Source organism: Rattus norvegicus, chromosome 8, assembly GCF_036323735.1.
Source record: "Rattus norvegicus strain BN/NHsdMcwi chromosome 8, GRCr8, whole genome shotgun sequence".
NCBI classification, from domain to species: domain Eukaryota; kingdom Metazoa; phylum Chordata; class Mammalia; order Rodentia; family Muridae; genus Rattus; species Rattus norvegicus.
In genome coordinates, this window is record NC_086026.1 from 76,206,976 (window position 1) to 76,226,291 (window position 19,316).

The 19,316-nt window shown below is 45.7% G+C and overlaps 1 protein-coding gene across 6 annotated transcripts in view; it reads left to right on the plus strand.

Annotated features, from left to right (window-relative positions):
• Car12 (carbonic anhydrase 12) overlaps window positions 1-18,490 on the plus strand; it is a 55,743-nt gene extending 37,253 nt beyond the window's left edge. For 3 of the 6 annotated variants that reach the window (XM_063265771.1, XM_063265772.1, XM_063265773.1), the window contains 7 exons: window positions 2,421-2,516; window positions 3,418-3,481; window positions 3,759-3,916; window positions 5,103-5,229; window positions 14,235-14,267; window positions 15,074-15,161; window positions 15,894-18,485. In XM_063265771.1, coding sequence (XP_063121841.1) covers window positions 2,421-2,516; window positions 3,418-3,481; window positions 3,759-3,916; window positions 5,103-5,229; window positions 14,235-14,267; window positions 15,074-15,161; window positions 15,894-15,963 — 636 coding nt within the window. In that variant the 3' untranslated portion in view covers window positions 15,964-18,485. Of the gene's footprint in view, window positions 1-2,420; window positions 2,517-3,417; window positions 3,482-3,758; window positions 3,917-5,102; window positions 5,230-14,234; window positions 14,268-15,073; window positions 15,162-15,893 lie in introns of all 6 variants that reach the window. The other 3 variants (NM_001080756.2, XM_063265774.1, XM_006243311.5) reach the window with 3 other exon arrangements.
• The last annotated feature ends 826 nt before the right edge of the window (window positions 18,491-19,316 follow it).

A 19,316-nucleotide genomic window follows, 5' to 3' on the forward strand; every position in this document is an offset into this window, starting at 1 on the left:
TTCCAGGGTGCTGGGGAGATGGCTCAGCAATTAAGACAGCATACTGCTCTTACAGACAACATGAGTTTGATTTCCAGAATCCATGTTGGGAGCTCACAACAGCCTGTAAGTCTAACTCCAGGGGATCTAATGCCTTCTTCTGGCCTCCTCAGACACCGCAGTCACATGCACACACACACGCACACACACACATGCACACACAATCTTTATAACATTTGAGACAGAATCTTACTATGTAGCCCTCACTGACCCGGATCTTACTATGTGGGCCAGGCTGGCCTTGAACTCACAGAGATCCTCCTGCTTCTGCCTCTTGAATGCGGGAACTGAAGGTATGCACCACTATGCCTAACTAAAATAAAAATAAAATCTTTTTCTCTCACTCTTCTTCCTCACTCTCACTCTTCCTTCCGCTCTTCCACTCTTCCACTCTTCCACTCTTCCTCTGTCTCTCTGTCTCTGTCTCTGTCTCTGTCTCTGTCTCTGTCTCTGTCTCTGTCTCTCTCTCTCTCTCTCTCTCTCTCCCTCCCTCTCTCTCTTCCTCTCTTCCTCTCCTGGTTTGACACGAAAAAAAATAAGAAAATCTTTTAAAATATTACCAATTGTTACATTCTCTACTCTTAAGCTAATCATTAGACAAGGCTGATGGTCCTGAGTGCTAATACTCAAGAAAAAGCATCAGGTGCCCCTAACTGGCCAGGTCTGTGTATGGAATCTTTTTGAAGTAGTGGTTCTAAGGGCTGGGGGCTACAGAAGAGTCTTTCAGAAGCCCCTCACCAGGGAACTCCCACTGCCCTGGATTAATTTTTACCTCTTTTTTAATTAGTTTGAATACATTAAAAGCAGAAGCAGATCACAGGGTCAAAGTCAAGCAATAAGGATCTTGGGTAATTTAGAGAAATAGACATCTCTCTGTTTCTCCAAACCATTCCAAACTGGTGTGGGCCATGTGATAGGCCATCTTTTATATGGAAAGACAGTGAGTTAAGAGCCCCAAAGAAGCCTTAACAGATGATCACTTAGAAGAAATACCATGAAAGTCAGGTGTGGTACTGTATTCCTTAATTCCTAGCACTCAAAAGGCTGAGGCAGGAGGACTTCAAACTCAAGGCCAACTTAAGGTATACAGTAAGATTCTGCCCGCCACCCCCAAAATGACGCTGGTTCAATTCCCAGCCCTCACCTGTCAGTTCATAACCTTCTGTAACTCCAACCAGGAGCCTCTTCCGACTTACACTGGAACTAGGCATGCACATGGTACACAGAAAGAGGGGGCATGTGGGCAAAACAGCCAAACACAGAAAAAGAATGAAATGGAAAACAGTAGAGGCCACATAATGACATTAAAAATAGACCTTATGCTGAATTTCCTTTAAAGAGAGAGATGATGAGTGACTAGGAAAAAAAGATATCCAGATAAAATCTCGATATGCAATAGTTCTGGGGCATGGGGTAAAAGTGCACGTGTTTGCATGAAGAGTTACCCACTACAAAGTCTTCCAAAGGCTAGGTGACACGGTCTTTAGGATTAAAAGTCAGGTTTAAACATTACAGAATATATAATAACAATGACCATAATATGTGCCTAGGTTTTCTAAATCTAGGACATCTCGAAAACTTCTCTTTGCCTTAATAATTAGTTTCTGATCTGATTAAAAATGTCAGTGTTTAGGATTTTATTTTGAGAAGATTTATCTTTTAAAAGTCTTGTTTTATAGACTTAAAATCTGGCTGATAAGGTCAGGCAATCGTGGCGAACCCTTTTAATCTCAGCACTCTGGAGGTAGAGACAGGCAGATCTCTTCAAGATGGAGGCTAGCCTGGTCTACAAAGTGAGTTCCAAGATAGTCAACGCTATATAGAGAAACCTTGTCTCAAACAAACAAACAAACAAATCTAAGTTGGTAAAAGCCATGCTATGATTTCATCTGCCTGAGGGATAAACGCCAGTGTTTTGTGCATTATCAATTATGATTAAGTTGTAGCCGGCAACTGGTTTCCTTCCCCACCCCTACTGCTTCCAGATCAACTACAGAGATACCAAGTTATAGGAGACCACTTGACCCCAGGCTCCAGGAAAAAAAAAACTGAAGGGAGAAGAGCTCCAAAGTGCCCAGCTTTTTAACAGTTAACATAAAGACCCACCCACCCATTCGTGCCTACTGTATCTCTGCTACTTTCCAGGTGCCTTAGCAGACATGAGAGGTCCAGTGAATAAGATCGGTTGTGCCCTGGCTTGAGATTATAAAGGACTGGAGGAAAAGAGAAAGCTAGGGAGGGATGGTAAGGGTAGGGGATGAGTTCTTTGGGAGAGGCGAGAGACAGATGTCCATCTTTCTGGTTAGTTCAAGTCTTCTACAGAAACAGAAGGTTCCCGTGAGTCACTTGTTCCCTCATAGGTACCTTCTCTCCTATTGCAGCTGCACATCGTCCATTATAACTCAGACCTGTACTCCGACTTCGGCAGTGCCAGTGACAAGTCAGAAGGGCTCGCTGTCCTTGCTGTTCTTATTGAGGTATGGTGTGTTTAGAGGGCTTCTGACATAAAGTCTGAGCAGAGAAGGTGTCAGGACCAGGCATGTGTTCTGTGCACAGCAGCCTGTAGTGAGCGTTCCTGGGTGGCCCTGCCTGGCCTCTAGAGCAGGGTATGTTCCCCATAAAGCTTCTTCTCTTTTCTCAAAGGAAGCTTTTTCTATATCAAGGCAGCTGAACAAGACATGCCTTTTGTGACATTAGAAATATGAGCCCCCATCTCTAGCCCTGCTGCATGGTATGGCACTGGGGAGGGCCTGTGGGGTATAGGGATCCATGCTGAGCCATCACATCACATGTGTCTACCACACATACAACACCTAGCATCCAAACGCCATTCTGGAATGAATTATTTAATCTTGGAAAGTGAGGATTGAGCCTGGTGTGGTGACATGCCTGTCATCCTAGCAGGTTAGAGGTCAAGGCAGGAGGACTGCCGAGAATTTGGGGTCAGCATGGGCTATATATAAAATTTTTATCTTAAAAACTTGGTGTGGGTGGGGGGCTAAGAAAGGAATGACTTCTAATCAGCTTGCTTTGTTTTCCTCCAATGAGGCAACATGTTCCCATTTCCCAGTGTGCTAACTTATTTGGTTTGGCTTTTGTGAACTCAAAGTTCTTCTAAGTTTCAGGTTAAATGCACTGGTTGTAGTCTACCAGGCTCATATCAGATAACCAGGAACATACCTTATATACCGGGACAATCAAACCTGGCGTCTTAAGCTAAAACTAGCTGTCATTTGATGCCAAGGGTCAAGAACACTATCCTAACTTTTCTTTGTGAGGCAGATCCTCAGGGAAGGCATCCACTCTGATGGCAACTGTCAATGTGGACTGAGCCTATCTTACTCTGTCCCGGCTCAACCTGTCTGATGTCTGTTGCAGATAGGCTCTGTCAATCCGTCCTATGACAAGATCTTTAGTCATCTTCAACACGTCAAGTATAAAGGTAAGCAGCGTTGGCTACTTATTCGTTCACCGTTACACAGAATGTGATTATCCCTGTGTCATCTTGAGAATAACAGCATAAGGGGTAGGTGCTACCGGTGTTCACGGCATTAAGAGCAGCAAGTTGCCAGGCCATGTTGGGACACTGGTCAGGTGGCCCAGAAAAGAGCACATTCATGGGATGTGACTCTGAAGGTTTACGCTCTGCTGCCGTGCCTAGCTGTGCCTTTTCTCTCAGGAGTTAGGCTGATGCCCTCACACCCAGCATGTCTCCCCAGGCCAACAAGTGCTCATCCCAGGCTTCAACATTGAAGAACTTCTGCCTGAGAGCCCTGGCGAGTATTACCGCTATGAAGGGTCCCTGACTACACCTCCTTGCTACCCTACTGTGCTCTGGACAGTTTTCCGAAACCCTGTGCAGATTTCCCAGGAGCAGGTAACAAGCTAGAATCTGTATGACATCTTGTTCCCTGCCATCAGCTGTTCTAATCAAAGACTTGATTTCCTCAGAGTTCCATTAGCATCTCTTCAGAACTTCTCCAGATTGGACCTGCTACTGAAATGCTATAGAAATTACAGACTAAGCTCTAAGAGGAGCTAAACATCAAGCTAGGAAAATGAGCGCACTTCCCACAGCTCTTTAAAGAGAGCTGCAAGGCTGTGTTTGCTAATATACCCCTCAGCGGCTGGGTGGCATTTGCTGTCCTTGTAGGAGAGAGAATCTGGCTCCTTTGGTGGAGCAGAATGAAGATTATACCAGGCTAACCCATGGGCCGTGGTACTGCAGAGGTAAGAGGCTCCCTGCCTTTTAGCTCAATCTAGCCATGCAAGCGGGGGAGCCAGGTACCATCTCTAAGCTGCTCATGTTGGAAGGCAGGCTTAGAAGTTCTCACCTGACTTCTGAGCTGAGTCACTGCTCATCCTGCTACCCCACAACTTGAAGTCATGAAGAAGAGTGTAGGGAGGTGGACGGTGCTGCACAGTAATCATCCACCCATCATCCTAGCCAGCCCTCACTGTCAAACATCTGCTCTGTACTATGAGCTTCTGAGCTCAGAAGCCTTGATAAATGGCAGCTGGTGGGTGGACAGGAGAGGGGATGAGCTGAATCAGAGGTGAAATGTGTGGGGAAGCAGCAGTAGCCAACCCAGGAGCTGCCATAGAAACAGACTGTATCATATTCACGGGGGTGTGAAAACGCCAGGGAGCCAGCAGCCTGATCACCAGAGGGCCTCTTCCCTCTGTCTTTTTATTCTGATTTGACCATAAAAACAAGCCCACCCACACCCCAACTGCTTTAAGAGTTGGGTTCCAATTTAGGGTCATGAAAGGAATGTGGTCTTGGTGGGAAGCTAAGGAGAGCCCCTTCTCTTCCGCTTTCACTGGGGGGCTCTCTGGAGTCATCAGTAACCTTGACAGCAGGGAAGCACCCAGCCCAACCCAGCAGTACCTAGTGAGACCCTCAGAATGAAGTTCTTCTTTGGCTTTCCCATTGTTTTCAAATACTTTCTGCCAAGCACCTCATGGGGAGATTCTAGAGGGTTCCCCCAAGTCCTCTCTCCAGTAGGCCAGTCCAGCGAGCATCATCTGCTCATGAGACCTGTTTCCATTTTTCTCCTCAGCTGCTAGCTTTGGAGACAGCTCTGTATTTCACACACATGGATGATCCTTCCCCCAGAGAAATGGTCAACAACTTCCGGCAAGTCCAGAAGTTTGATGAGAGGCTGGTGTATATCTCCTTCCGACAAGGTGAGGAAGGTGTTGGGGAAAGGGAGAGGCAATGTGCACCAGATGTCTGTTTCCTACCAAGGAAGCAGTGTCCTTTGGAGACTGGCTGAGCCCCTGGCTGCCAAGGAACCAGAACACATCCAAGATCTTTGGTGTATGGAATACTGTAGTCTCCCCTCAGTGTTCTCCATGTCCTCAAGACTTTGGAGAGAAGTTCAGACCATGACCTTGAGGTACATGGACCAGAGCCCTTATTAAGTCTGGGAGTCACCCACAGGTGGAGATGAGATGTTTTGAGGGACTTCTTTGCTCTAAGAATAATCCCTTATTCTAAGACATGTGGAATCCTTTGTTACCAGGAGAGACTTCAACTTCTCACCCTAGATTCTCTTGCATCAAGGGCTACATACACCCTGCCCTCAGTCTAGCAAGGTGATTACATGCTACACGACACACATTCATGTATGCTCCTTTATAAGGTCAAGGATATAACCCATGTTCACAGCCACAGCAGCTCAAAATCGAATGTCGTAGCAGGACCCATTATGCAAGGAAGCTCTCTGGTTCACGGCCATATTTTTTTTCTATCTTGAGCTTGCACTAACAAACGAGTTCCAAGTTGAATAAAGCTTAATAGTTTCATTTATTGCAACTGCTAGGGGCTCATTATTCCTCCTAAGTCTGTAACTGTAACTATTAAGGGAGAATTAACATTTCACTTGCTCAGTGCCTCTGTCAAACACTGAAAGGGTGGGGTGAGGGGATAAGGAGAACTGTTGCCATCCACATCCATCTTCAAACCTCTGAGGTCACTTTCTCACCACACCTTCCTGAGCTGTGCCAGGTTTGGGGATCTTGGATGGTCAGAAGCAGTGCAGGGCTGCAGAAGTACCATCGTCATCTCCTCATGGAGCAATAGGCCAGATGTTGGTATTTTAAAGCAATTCATAGGCTCATCTGTTAGAGGGGCCATGCCCTCCTCTCACCTGACGTTGTTGTTGTTGTTGTTGTTGTTGTTGCTTTACTATGTGAGATTATAACTGTCACATGCTCAGCTTAGACATGAGCCAATGAAGACTGCTGCCAGAAGGTATTAGAAATCTGCCCTTTTGGGGCTGGGGATTTAGCTCAGTGGTAGAGCGCTTACCTAGGAAGCGCAAGGCCCTGGGTTCGGTCCCCAGCTCCGAAAAAAAGAACCAAAAAAAAAAAAAAAAAAAGAAATCTGCCCTTCTGAACTGACCCATCGACACGGCCAGCATTGTGTCTCTAGGCTATCTCTGTGGGTTACCCTCATGCCTGAAGATGTGTGTCTCGTGTTCTCCTCTCAGATAATGCTTGCTTCAGGTCACTCCCCTTCTTTCCAGTTTCTGAATCTGAAACAGCCCAGAAACAGAGTGGCCCTTCCTGTAACCTGGGAATGTGCAAGGCAGTGACAATCCACGGGTTTTCTAGAGAATGACTTGAATGCCTGCGATGCTCTCATTTGTTCTGTTCTGGGCACAGTGTTCTCCTTTCCCATTCTTCTAAGTGAACTGTGTAGTACTTAGGGTTGAGCAAAACTACTTCGGTTCTCTGTGTTCTTGAGACAAGGTCTCATGTATTTCAGGCTGCCTCCCAACTGACTGTGAAAGTCCAGGCTGGCCTTGACCTTGTGGTTCTCTTGCCTCAATCTCTCAAGAGGTTGGAGTTGTAGACATGAGGCACCATACTTGGTATGGAACTACTTTAGTTCTTAACTTAAAAACCTGGAAATGAAGACCATTGTCCACAGAGACCAGACAAGATTTTGCTTATGTATGAGCTGTTTTCTGAAGTAGTCTGTATATATTCTTGGAAAAGGGGTAATATATTACTATCCCTGAAGTCAGGAGACCTCCATTTAAGGTGTTGCTCTGTTTTCTCCCGACTGTATGATGTGAATAAAACATACCCTTCTTTGACCTGGGTTTCCTTGATTACAGGACGCTGGGCTAGAGTCTTGCTCTGACATCCTTTCAGTGCCAGCATATTAAATATGGAAACTAATAACTGCCAATCCTAACTTTACATTGCAGGGTCAGAGTATGGGGGCAGTTACAAAGGATCAGAAGAAACTGTGCAGGAATTTGATTATGACAACTAAAAGTAATCCTCCTTGAACCAACGGACTGTGGCACTGGTGCTAATTAGCCATCTTCCTAGATGGGCTCAGGTCTAAGTAGCTGCTTGTAGACTGGACCATACAGGCAGGTTTGTAGCTGGGTGCTTTGGTAGATCCTGCAAGGTCTGGCTGGAGTAGATTGAGAAGGCTCTAGACAGAAGCTTGAAAAGTAATTCCTGGCTTTAGCCATTAAGATCAAAGCCCAAATGCAGCTTTGCCACAGACCCTCCTGCACGGCTTGGTCAGAGCTGCTGCTTTGTGAAGCTAGACTCAGCTTTCTCCTTGGAGAATCTGTGATAGTTCAAGGCAAACTTGGTCACTTAGACACTGGTTATAGAAACTTGGCCAAAGTACTTCCCTTCCTCATCCTCCAAAACATAGGCAGCCAAGGCTACTTCCCTGAGGCAAGGTGAAGAAGAGGCCCCTAGGAGGCTCGGTTCCCACCTCTCTGCCCACAGATTCACAACGCCTCTGGATTCACAACGCCTCTCACAACCAGCCTAGGGCAGGTCTGGTTTATAGTGTGAGCCTGCTTAAGCACACGACAGTGATTTGGTTTCAATTCTTTGCAGATTTTTCCATGTAGGCTGTTTACAACTCGTGTCTATTATATTCAGAATTTCCTTTGGAAGTTAATGAGAGCTAAGGAGTCTAAGTATTTTCCAGGAACAGAAAGTAATCTAAAGAAAATCTCTAGGGGAGAAAGTGTGTGTGTGTGTGTGTGTGTGTGTGTGTGTGTGTGTGTTCTGAGATTTAATCAAATTAATTGAAACAAATAGGACTGACCCATTTAACTCACCTCTGCTATTTTCCTAGAATATATTTTCCTAGAATATGCTTATAAAGGAAGCTTGGAATCTGCCTGCAAGGGGCCTGTACTTTAGCTAAACTATAGCTCTAGGGTGGGGTTTCTGAGCCCTGGCACTATTGACATACAGGACAGGGCAATTCTTGGAGTGGGTGCCTCCCTGTGCCCTGTGGCATTAACAGGTGTCCATCCTCACCTACTAGATGCCAGGGGCATATTCTCATTTGTGAGATAAAAAAAAGTCTCTAGACATTGGCCAGTTCTCTAGGGGAGATGGATCAAAATGGCCCCATTGAGAACCACTATCCCCTAGGGATTGGTCAATGACTTTGTAGGTTTAGGACTGGTTTTCTCACTATTAGTATAGAATTCTAAAGTTGAATATCACATGCTCTGATATGTATTTTAATTAGATTTTTATTTTATATGTATATGGGTATTTTTCCTGGCATGTGTGTTTGTGTACTATGTACATGCCTTGTGCTCCAGGAGATCAGAGTAGGGTGTTGGAGTCAATGGAACTCTAATTACAGATGGTTGTGAGCCACCATGTGGGTGTTGGGAATTGAACGCAACTTCTCTGGAAAATCAACCACGGAGCCATCTGTAGTCTTTAGTGCATTATGATCCTGAAAAACCAACCCAAGAGAAGCCTTGTTCCCAAAGGTGAATACCCTTCTTATATAATTAGGTAAGGTTAGGAGAAGTGGCAAGAAGAACTGGTCTTCCTTTGGGAAGTCCACAGAGTCCTTCATCTAAGCACCTTTCTGCAGGACCCTGTCACCCTTTGTCTCTTTCCTATTTGTATGAGTCTTTCTTGCCTGGTGGTTCTTTTGACTCCCTAAAGTCCCTACTCTAGATGGGAAACTGCAGGCCCTGGAAAAATCACCTCTTCCAAGGAAAACTTGTGCTTGCCCTCAAGGTGGGGTACTAGAGAGAACACTCACCTAAAGCCACTTCTGGTTTCCTGAGAGCAGGTAACCTAAGTGAGGATGCTGGCAAGAGCACAGGTCAGGGCCCAGAAGTGGATTTATTTCTTCCTGGTCAGTGACACCAACTCTGAATCCAAGTGGTGACAGGTAATAAGCTAAGGACCAATGAGACCCAAATACTGATATTGTCTAGCTTGTTTTAAGCTTGTTAGGGGAAAGGAAACTGGAGAGGCACAAGGAGGCCAAAAAGTTTCTGTAATCATGTCTTTAGTAGGCCTGCTCTGAGGAACTGCATGCCACTCTAGAGCCAGCTGAGGGGCGTTCAGATGAGTGCGTGTGCTGGACTATCGAGCTTGCTGGACATGTAGTGGGGGGGGGCTCTAACCAGTGGCCATTTGCAGAGTAACATAATTAGAGCCTGCTTGACTTAGAGAGAGACCTGCATAGTTTTATAAAAACTTTCAAAAGAGAGAAACCTCACCCAGCTAAGATGGCTAATTAATTTTCTGGAGACTAGAACTTGTGTGCTATGGTTGTTGACCTTCTGTTTCTTCAAGTTTCTATTTATAAATAAAAGGTATTCGATGGAAAAGTAGCACCGATTCTTCCAAGGTAACCAATGAAAAATCAGAGACATTCCTACCTTCTGATTCCTAGACCTGGATCAGGGGTCTGAACTGTCAGCAGCAATCATCAGGAGTGATAAGAAGTGAAGCCCTGGTCCTTCCGGCACACCAAGAGTTTCCTTAGTGCAGCCTGAGTTATATACTGTGGAGTCAGAAACGGAACAGAACAGAACTAAACAAACCCACTGTGCAGTCCTTCCTGCCCCTGACACAGAGCAGGCTTCGTGCAGGAACAATAGCTGGAAAAGGACCCTGGCTGATCTTCCCACTTGGCTCTCTGGGGCCCCCATCCCTGTCCTCTCAGCCTCAGTCCCCCCAAACTGCAGGGCCTCCTAAAGCAGGACAGGCACATACAATATTTCTCTTGTCTGCACTGGCCCTCCCATTCTCAAAGTTCTTTAAGATCCAATTTTAATCACACCTTCTCAGAAGCGCTGAGCACCACCCTGGAGGAGGTTTACCCACCTCTTTCATCTCATTAATTTGCCTCGATTGAAGTATGAGGCATATAACTGAATAGGTATTTATTACAATACAGTAAAACTAGAGAGAGAGAGAATATTATACACACCCAATGGGCTCCTTAGGGAAAGGATGCCTGATGGCTCATGGCTCATTCAGTCTTTATTCCTGGCACTGCGCCCAGTATGCTATAAGCTCGCTGAGAGAATATAATTGACCATTTACTTTTCCCTTTCCTCTCCAGTATCTTCTCTCTAGAATGGTTTACCCATAAACCTGGCCAGTTGTGGAATTTCAAGTCTTAACTTTGCTCTATTCTCAACTTGCCAACGATATTAAAATAAAACCACATGAAAGGGAAATTCAAGACTAGAACTTGCAACCAACTTTTAAAGGCCTGGAGGAAGTTGTCAACCGATGTCAATACTTTTTGTTGCTCTGTAATGACAGGGATATAAGTTCCCCATCCTATTACCCATCACCACTTAAGCCCAGACAGCCTGGACCACTGAATGCCACTCGTAGTACAAGAGCTGGCATGACACCTGGCTCAGAGCAGTGTAGCCTCCATGCTTGCAATCTGGGAGACAAAGTCCTCCGTTCCTAGCTCAGTTTTATAATCCAGCTACTCCATGATCTGTCTAATGATGCATTCTGAGCAGATTTCTTTGCAGAAATCATTCTCTGACTGGATTGCGTATGGTTGATTAAAAACAGTGCTGAGTTAGAAATGCCCTCCAAAGACAGTAATGTGTGCTTGGTCACTGAGGACATTTTCCTTAGCAAAGTACAATTTGAAGGGAACACTAGCACTGTGGCTTATAACATCACTCAATAAGTCACGTGTTACCATTCCAAGTCAATGTCATGTTCTTAACTATTCACCCCCCCTGGTAAACCTAAACTCTCCTGGCTTATTCCGTAAGATTGAAGGCCACTGAAGACTGGTCTATGTATAGATCATCCCTACATAACATGCCGTCTATGAAAACAGTCCATGCTTTCACTGGACTTTGAAATAGGAAGAAATTGCATCCTTTAAAAAGCTAGAGAATACCAGACTGTTCCTCCAGGTGTGCCAGGATGTGTAAGTGAGCACTTGCTCTTCGGGTGGACTTGTCTGTGTTTGTGCTTGAGGCTTCAGAACACCTCAAAAGCAGTTAACCAGCATCCTCAGTGCAGCCAGATGCCGGCAGAAGATGCAGCTCCTGAGCCAGCCAGTCCAGGTAGCAAGGCCTTTGGGTCAAGCAATACCCGACCTTCTCCAGGTGTCCTGCCTTCCTGGACGATGCAGCTGTCTGTATCTGTGCGCAATTTCCTTTTGCGTGTCATATTGCCCTATCTCTGCTCACTCTGACTGGTTCCCCAGTGCTCTATGGAGGCCCTGAACAGGCAGCACTCCCCTATTTTCTCAGCATGAATCCTTGTAGAAACTATCTCAGGAGTCCTTTCTGCCAGGTTTGCCTCAGCTGGCTGTCACCTCTGAGAGCAAGCCTCTCTCAACTTCCCCCATCTGTCTCAGTGTTCTTCTTTAGGAACTACCCGTCATCATCCCTGTTTGGAAACAACCCATTTCTTTGTTTAAGTTGAACATAACCTTCTCTACCTCTGTCTGCCCCACACCATCTTTGCTACGTGCACTCTAGTTACCCACAGGTTGGTCTCACCAAGCTGAGACTGCTGAGAAACACTGTCTTCTCTCTCTGGCTCTAGTTCTCAAATCGCCTCAACTTTTCTCCCTGAAATGGCTAGCCCCCTGGCTCTTTAATTAGCAGGCACTTTGGCTCTAGCTTCAGTGGACCTCAAGCTCACTAAGCAAGATGACTTTTCTCTGCAGACCTTGGTCGGTGCTGTCTAAATTGGTAGGATGGATTTCTAACCACATCTTCCTGTCTTGAGCATCATGGGAAGTAGAATTGTTGGGGTGACACTGCTATCTGAGTTTTTCTTCCTTGGCACGTAGGTTCCTTAGGTTCTTTGCCTGCATGGCCAAGCTGCTTTGGCTTTTGCAACATAAAAGTCTTATTTGAAAATTCACCTATAACAGTCTCTGGAACTTTCTTTGTCTTCATTGCTGTCTAAGCTCACATCATTGTTTCCAATGAGAGGCAATTTAATCCCTGACAAGAGGATACCCAGGAGTGAGAACTTGGGTTGGAATACTGGGTTCAGTAATGCCATTGTCAAAGTGCTACAGAGCAAGCGAAGAAAGGTGGACTGTTTCTACAGAGAGTCCACCGAGCTTGGCCACTCTGGAGAAAAGCTCCACTCTACAGCCTAGCTCTCCATGGGCTTTGCTCAGCAACCCAAGACCATAACACACAGGCACCTCCTTCAGCCATGTGGTAGGAGAATTTGGCTCTTTGGGTCTGTATGGCTTTCACATATTTCTGGTGACTGTGAAATAGATGGACCACCTTGGACAACCTAGCTAGGTGGCTTGCTGGCGACAGTCTTACATGGCTGGCTCGGCACTAAGAGTTTCTGGAGTTTGAGGAACAAAAGTGTTTCATCACAGGGCTAGAGAAGAAACACCAGAGCTTAAGATAGAAACAAACAAGGTCTCCAGAAGCCATGAAAAAAAAAAACAAAATAGCAGCAAACTCAAATTCTAAATTGTACTGTGCTTGAACCTCAGGCCAGTGGGAGCACACAGTAAGTGCTATAGAAGCATGAAATTCTCCCCTAGTGGGAACCTGCCCTCTGTTTATCTCAAACCATATATTGCTACCCATGGTCAGTTTACCAGGGAGCCCCTGGCAGGCTATCTGAGCAGAGGAACTACTTAAGAGCTATAGTGGTAGCCAGAAGAGGAGCAGTCACCTGTCCGTGAGGACACCCTCCTGACTACTCAGTTTACTCTCAAGGTAGCCAAGGACACTCAGGGTCTGGCTCATCTCAGGGGGTTGGCAGACTTGGTGTAGAGTGGTACAGAAGAGGAACAGGTATCCTGGTTCCTGTTGAGTCAGCCAGGACTTGGCCACAGGATAGGAGAAGGCAAGTGAGTGAAACTTCACCTTGCAGCCTCTGGTCTTGTGAAAGCCTTAGTGTGTTGAAAGCCTCAAGGGTGAATTCTTACCTCTGTTGCCACCTCACACTAGGGCTCACCTAGAGTCTTGGCTGGCTTATGGTGGGCTTTACTGGTGTAAGCTATCTCTGTGTGTCAGATTGGGTTACCACTGCCTGTCACACTCAGGACTTCAGTGGTAGAACAAATAAACAGGAAAACAGGGAGACAGGGAGGCAGGGGGAGGCAGGGAGACTGGCAGGGGGTGAATACACACTCACTCTGTTAAGTTTCAGAAAACCACTAGAAAAGAAGATGTGTGTAAACAGAGACTTCTCTGGATGAAGGCCCTGGCTGAAAGAGGGAAGAGTAGTGAGACCCTATTGTGGGTAGGCTCGGGGAAGCTGTGACTAGGTTCCCATTTACTCAGGAAGATGCAGTTACAGGGGACTATGTCTTCTGAGCCCTAGTAGGCTATGAGATTTTACCTTCAATGGCTGGGTCCTGCTCAGAACTCTAAATTCACCCTACTTATCCCTAATAGTGATCTCTTGGGGGAAGTTGTAATACTCCAGTCTCTTGAAGCAGAGAAGATAGGTTGGTAGATAGAGGAGTTTGTCCAGTAAGGCCAAGCAGAAATGAAAAGAAAAGAACCAAACCATGGTAAGAGAGTAGGTGGCAGTAAGAGAAGGCTCACGGCAGGCTCTGTACTGGGGGTACAAGTACCAGAGAAGTAGACAACAACCAGCCAAGGTAGGTTGATTCTTATGCATCTTCAACTTGACTTTTTGACCACCATGATTAAAAATTGAAGTCTTGTCCTAGCAAAGAAAGTGACTGTGGTAAAGGAACAGAGGATGGAGAGGAAACAGTATGGATCCCTAGGTGGGAACTTCCCCCACCCCATCAACCTAAGCCAAGAATAACCATCCCCCAATATGAATAACTTCTGGAATACCAACCAAAAGTAAAAGGTAGACTACTGCGCACCAGTCAGATCCATCATGGTCTGGCTCTAGATTAACTTCCAATCTTCTCTCCCCCTTTTAAGTAGGACTGCTTACCGACACAGGACTGAGTTTGGGTAGGTGGCCTCCTGAGTGTGCATGCTACAACTGGGTGACCCCATGATTTTCAGTATGATCTGGGCCTGTGAAACTTTCAGTCCATCTTCTCTGCTTCTCTGCTGTCGCTTGGGCTTCTGGTGCCCCTCAAGCTGCTCTCAAATTAAAAAAATGAACTGCCAATCAAATGTTTCTCTAATGAAAGACTGAATCAGAGTGTGATGTATATGCAAAAAATCCCACCTAAAATAGTCTGTAGGTTAACATTGGAGGGCATTGTGTTAAAACATACCTAAGCCCAGTGTTAAGGTCAGGTGGCTGCCCATATGACCTTCACTATGGGGCTAGTTGTTTAGGACTGCAATGGAAATTGGGGGCAACATTGATAGTCATTCCAAGAGAACTTACATCCAGTGAGCAAATATAGATCTTATTCTGTAGCACAGGGTTTCTCACAGTGTGGTTCACAGACCACAAGCATCAGCATCAGCTGGAGATTGTTGAAAATAAAATACAGATTCCTGGGTTCCAGGTCCAGTAGATCAAGACACGTCTCTGAGGGCTGGCCTTTTGGAAAGTCTACATTGTGCAAGTTTGAGAAGCCCTGCTAGAAACCACTGCAGTTTGCATACAGCACTTTAAGTGCAGCAGCCCAGTGCCCTGTAAGCCACACAGGACAGAGGCTAGGCGCTGAGAACAGAGGGGGGCGCAGATAATGTTCTGAGGACAACTGTGTAGTTAGGACATAGCTTCCCACCCGAGTGCTATGATGGATGAGGTGAGGCGAAGGGAGGAGAATGACATGTGTTCCCTGCCTCTTCACCAGGTATCATCCTTTCAGTGGCCCTGGCTGGTGTCCTTGGGATCTCCATTGTTCTGGCAGTGTCTGTTTGGCTCTTCAAAAGGAAGAAGAGGTGAGTTGGTTTGGATTCAGACTTCCTATTCTGAATGTATGCCTTATGTGCCCATGATGATTGATCTACCTGGCAAGACAACTTTGCAAAAAGTTGTGTAACCTGACACTATCCTAGGAGTGCTGCTCTCCAAACACCAGTGCCCTAGTTCTTTGCATGAAATGCTGGTCATTTAAGGGTTACTGTGCTCAGGTGTGGAGGTGACCCTTCCTAATTAGGCTCTATTACTAATTAGCTGTGTGACCTTAGATAAGTTTGTATTTGTCTTAGCACTAATATCTGTACATCTGGTTTTTCTTCTATGAATCAGTAAAGAAAAATGAAGAAAGCCCTGATCTCTTGCTCATACTAGCTATAAATGCCTTTTGCCCATAGCTTTATTGCAGTGCTTGGTTTTTCCTAAGACATATTTCGTCTTTTCTGCTATGGAAAATAAGAAGGTTTCTAGGAGTTATGGCATTGGAACTTTGAAGTGGAGTTGGGGTAATAATAGGACCTTCTTCAGAATGCAGGTCTAGTATGACCATGCCTTGAGAACAGAAAACAAATAGGTTCTCTTCTAGTCAGTGCTTAGTGTGATACCATTCTCTCTCAAGACCAAAGATCTGGAAAGTTTCTCAAGAGAGGAATCTGACTTGTAAAAGTCCTATATCCCACACCTGAGCCAGGCTGCTCTCTGGCTCGCTTTCTCTTTTTTGACTAACAAGACTTGTGTTCTTATTGTTCCTGTAGCAAAAAAGGTGACAACAAGGGAGTCATTTATAAACCAGCCATCAAGAAGGAGGCTGAGGTCCACGCCTGAGGTCCCTGGCAGTCTCAGACATCCAAGGAAGGACCTTGCTTTGGATACTACATACTTTGGCTCTCTGGACACTTGAAATACCTCAAGGTGTTCTCTTGAGCTCACCTGTATCCCCTTCCCCCAGACTCTTGTGAGGCTTCCAGCTGGGCCTCCCCTGTTCTGCTGTCACATCCATCCCAGAATGACCAGTGAGTGGGATGAAGTGAACTAGGGGGCAGGAGTTTTGAGTGGACTTCTCCAGCTGTGTGAGACGGCTAAAGATTCTGAATTCTGAGTCACAAAACCTAACTTGCTGGTGGACCATTCTGGTTTGGAAAACACTAGCATCCTGGTTCTTCCTGGTACATTTCCAGAGTCCTGAAGGTTATTCTCCAACCTTCCAGACTACAACATGCACCCTTTGCTTAGGTGACACTTTTGAAACTCAGCTTCCTTCCTCAGGGAGCAGTTGTTTTCCTTGGATTTCCTTCTGCTCTGACAGACCCACCAACCTGACCTCGCACCTACAGAGAAGAACTGAGACAGGAAGTACATATTATCAGAAAGAAATGAAAACCATAATATACCAGGACATTTTTACAGTCCTATCTTTTGGGTTACAGACATTGACCATGCCTTACAGCAAAGCAGGCTCACGTTTTATTCCTTAGTGGGGATGAAACGGAGACAGAGAAAGGAGAAGCAGAGGGAACGGGAAGGCATACATTGTCCAGGAGTCTGCCTTTGGAGCCAGAACTGGACTCAAGATACAGTGTAGGGGAAAACAGTCTATGCTATCACCTACTTGGCCTCAGGAGGACAGTTACACTTTACACTCCACTCCGTTATTTGGAAATGAATTACTTCCTCTGTCCTGGAATAATCTACTCTGTTTTGAACTCAGGGGAAGCAGACAGAATCAAGACTACTGGACAGTTTTGCCTCCTTTGCCCAAATGTCCATTCTACCTTGTCTGATCTTCCTACTACCCACTCGGTGTCAGGACTGTCTACTCCTCTGGCTGTGGGGAAGTCTAAATAATGTTTAGTGAAATGTATTTTCATATTATCAAAGCAGGAAGCTATCCGTGTAGAGCTAAACCAGGTCTTGGTATTTAAGTACCGAAACCAATAGAATGTTTCTGAGATTCTCCCTGTTCTTCCCCTCAGTCCCATGGTTTCTGGGAATGCTTAATCCCTTCTTCATGTTCTTTCCACCGAGGTGAGAACCCTGTGGAGAGCAGTCAGTTCATGGCTCTAAAGAAGTCTCAGCCACCAGCCCCTGATTGCTAGTTCCTTGCAGTTCATAGGGAGTTCTCTGATTTAGTCTCGTTTTGACAGCATGGAATGTCCTCTTGAAGAGCAGGTTTATATATTTTTTTCTTCTTCTATCCTCCCTCCTGACTTGATAAAAATCTCTTCTGCTATTACAGTGTTTCACAGTGGCGGCCCTGTGTCTTTGTAGCATAATTCACTGGGCAAAGTTACAGGTGATTAGATGGGGGCTCAGCTGTGTGTGCAGTACCTGTGCATGCACTCCTTGGAGTCTGGGTGCCACCCTAGCCTTGGGACCAACATGCCTGATGGTGTCATCAGAGTGAGGGCAAGCCTCAAGAAGAAGCAACCCAATTTAGGTGGCTTCCTGACCTTGGTCCAGGATTGTCCTCCAGAAGCTATCATAAAGCAGTCCAGGGCAGCAAGTCTGTCTTAAAGAAGTGTATACACTGACAAGTTATGTGAGAGTACAGCGAGGTCATCATGGCTGGCCTGAGGATTGGTCAGAAAAGGAGAGATGCTAGGAGGCAAAAACAGTGGCATTTCTCCTTCCCTTTTCCCCTTCAGCATGGTCCAGGCATTCAGTCCTCGCTCAATCCTCATGGCTGAGATGAAACAAAGCCAGGGAGGCAGAAAGAGTGCTCCAAGAATCAGCGCTGTCAACCTTTAACTCCTGAAGATGCAGCTTTCTTCAGATTCAAAATCATTCTGTGGGACACCTGGCCACCACTGAGGGAAACCAGTGCTGTGGTATATGATACACAGCCTTGCACTCCTTAACTCTGCTGTGTGAGGTGCAAGGTGGGTGCCTGGGAGAGCCTGGGCTGGCACAGGGCTGGGCACATAGCAAGTGGAGATGACCTACACAATTCGTGGGTGGGCGGGGGGCACACACCAGGGACCTGAGGAAGGCACTGGCTTCTGTAATATTTCCTCTGCCTCTAACAGGAAAACTTGAGTCTCTCTGTTCTTTGTTAGTATCTGTCTTCTATTATAGCAAATCCTATATCCATGGCTTTAATGGACATTCTAAAATTTGCTGCACTGACAGTCTTAATATTTCTATTCCTCTCCCTCTCTATACTCTTTGAAGACCTCCTGATTGGCCCTGAGGAAGTACCAGGGGTAACAGTATCTCTGGGTCCCTGTCCCTCAGCCCATAGGCCACTGTGATAATTGTCTGCTTAGCATTTCCATATTTATTGTACCAATGATTGTAATGAAGATATACACTGAAAGTTTGAGATTATAATAAAAACATTTTTCACATCTGACTGATTTTTTTCCCGAGGTAACAGCGGATGAAGCATTATTCTTGGTGATGAGTAACTGACGAGAATAAAGGGTCTTGTCATTTGCATCCAGCTCATTGACTCTGGCTGCAAATGAAAATATAGATGGGCTTAATCACTTAGGATGAAGGAGTATGAAGATGTATGATGTGTGCAGCTCTGAGCCATGTGGCTGCTTGTTAGGGAGGCCGGGGAATCCAGAGTAAACAGAGGAGGACTTCGGAGGGAAACAGCATATGCTGGGGCTTGAAGAACAAGTCACAGGATGCCTGCTTTCCTAGTAATTGAGAGTCTGAGACAGAAGTATCAGGAGGCCAAGAGTACTTGGTGCTTTTGCAGAGAGCTGATTTGGTTACCACCAGCCATGTCCAGTGGCTCACAATCACCTGTGACTCCAGTTCCAGGCGATCTAACACCCTCTTATGGATTTTGGTATCATACCCATATTAGATTTGAAAGAGAGGAGGTATCCCAAACCAAAGGGTTATGACTACAGGAGATAGGGCTGTCTCTTCTTACCCTGACGATACTACAAGCAATAGGTAGATAGTAGTAGATAGTAGATAGTAACCTCTCTTGGCTGCCTATGTCCTTATTTTGGATCCTTTGCAAAACATGCTATCACCTCCCCCCAAATAACCTATTTTCTAAATTCAGATTTCACATACTACTTTGCTGATGAGGCAGTGCCATTCAGGTTATGGTAGGTCCCATCATGTTTGAGATATTTAGAGAACTATCCAGGAGTGACATGCTCTGGGAGGTGACAGCTGCCCCAGCTTTAGACTAGAAGTACTGACAGTTGCTT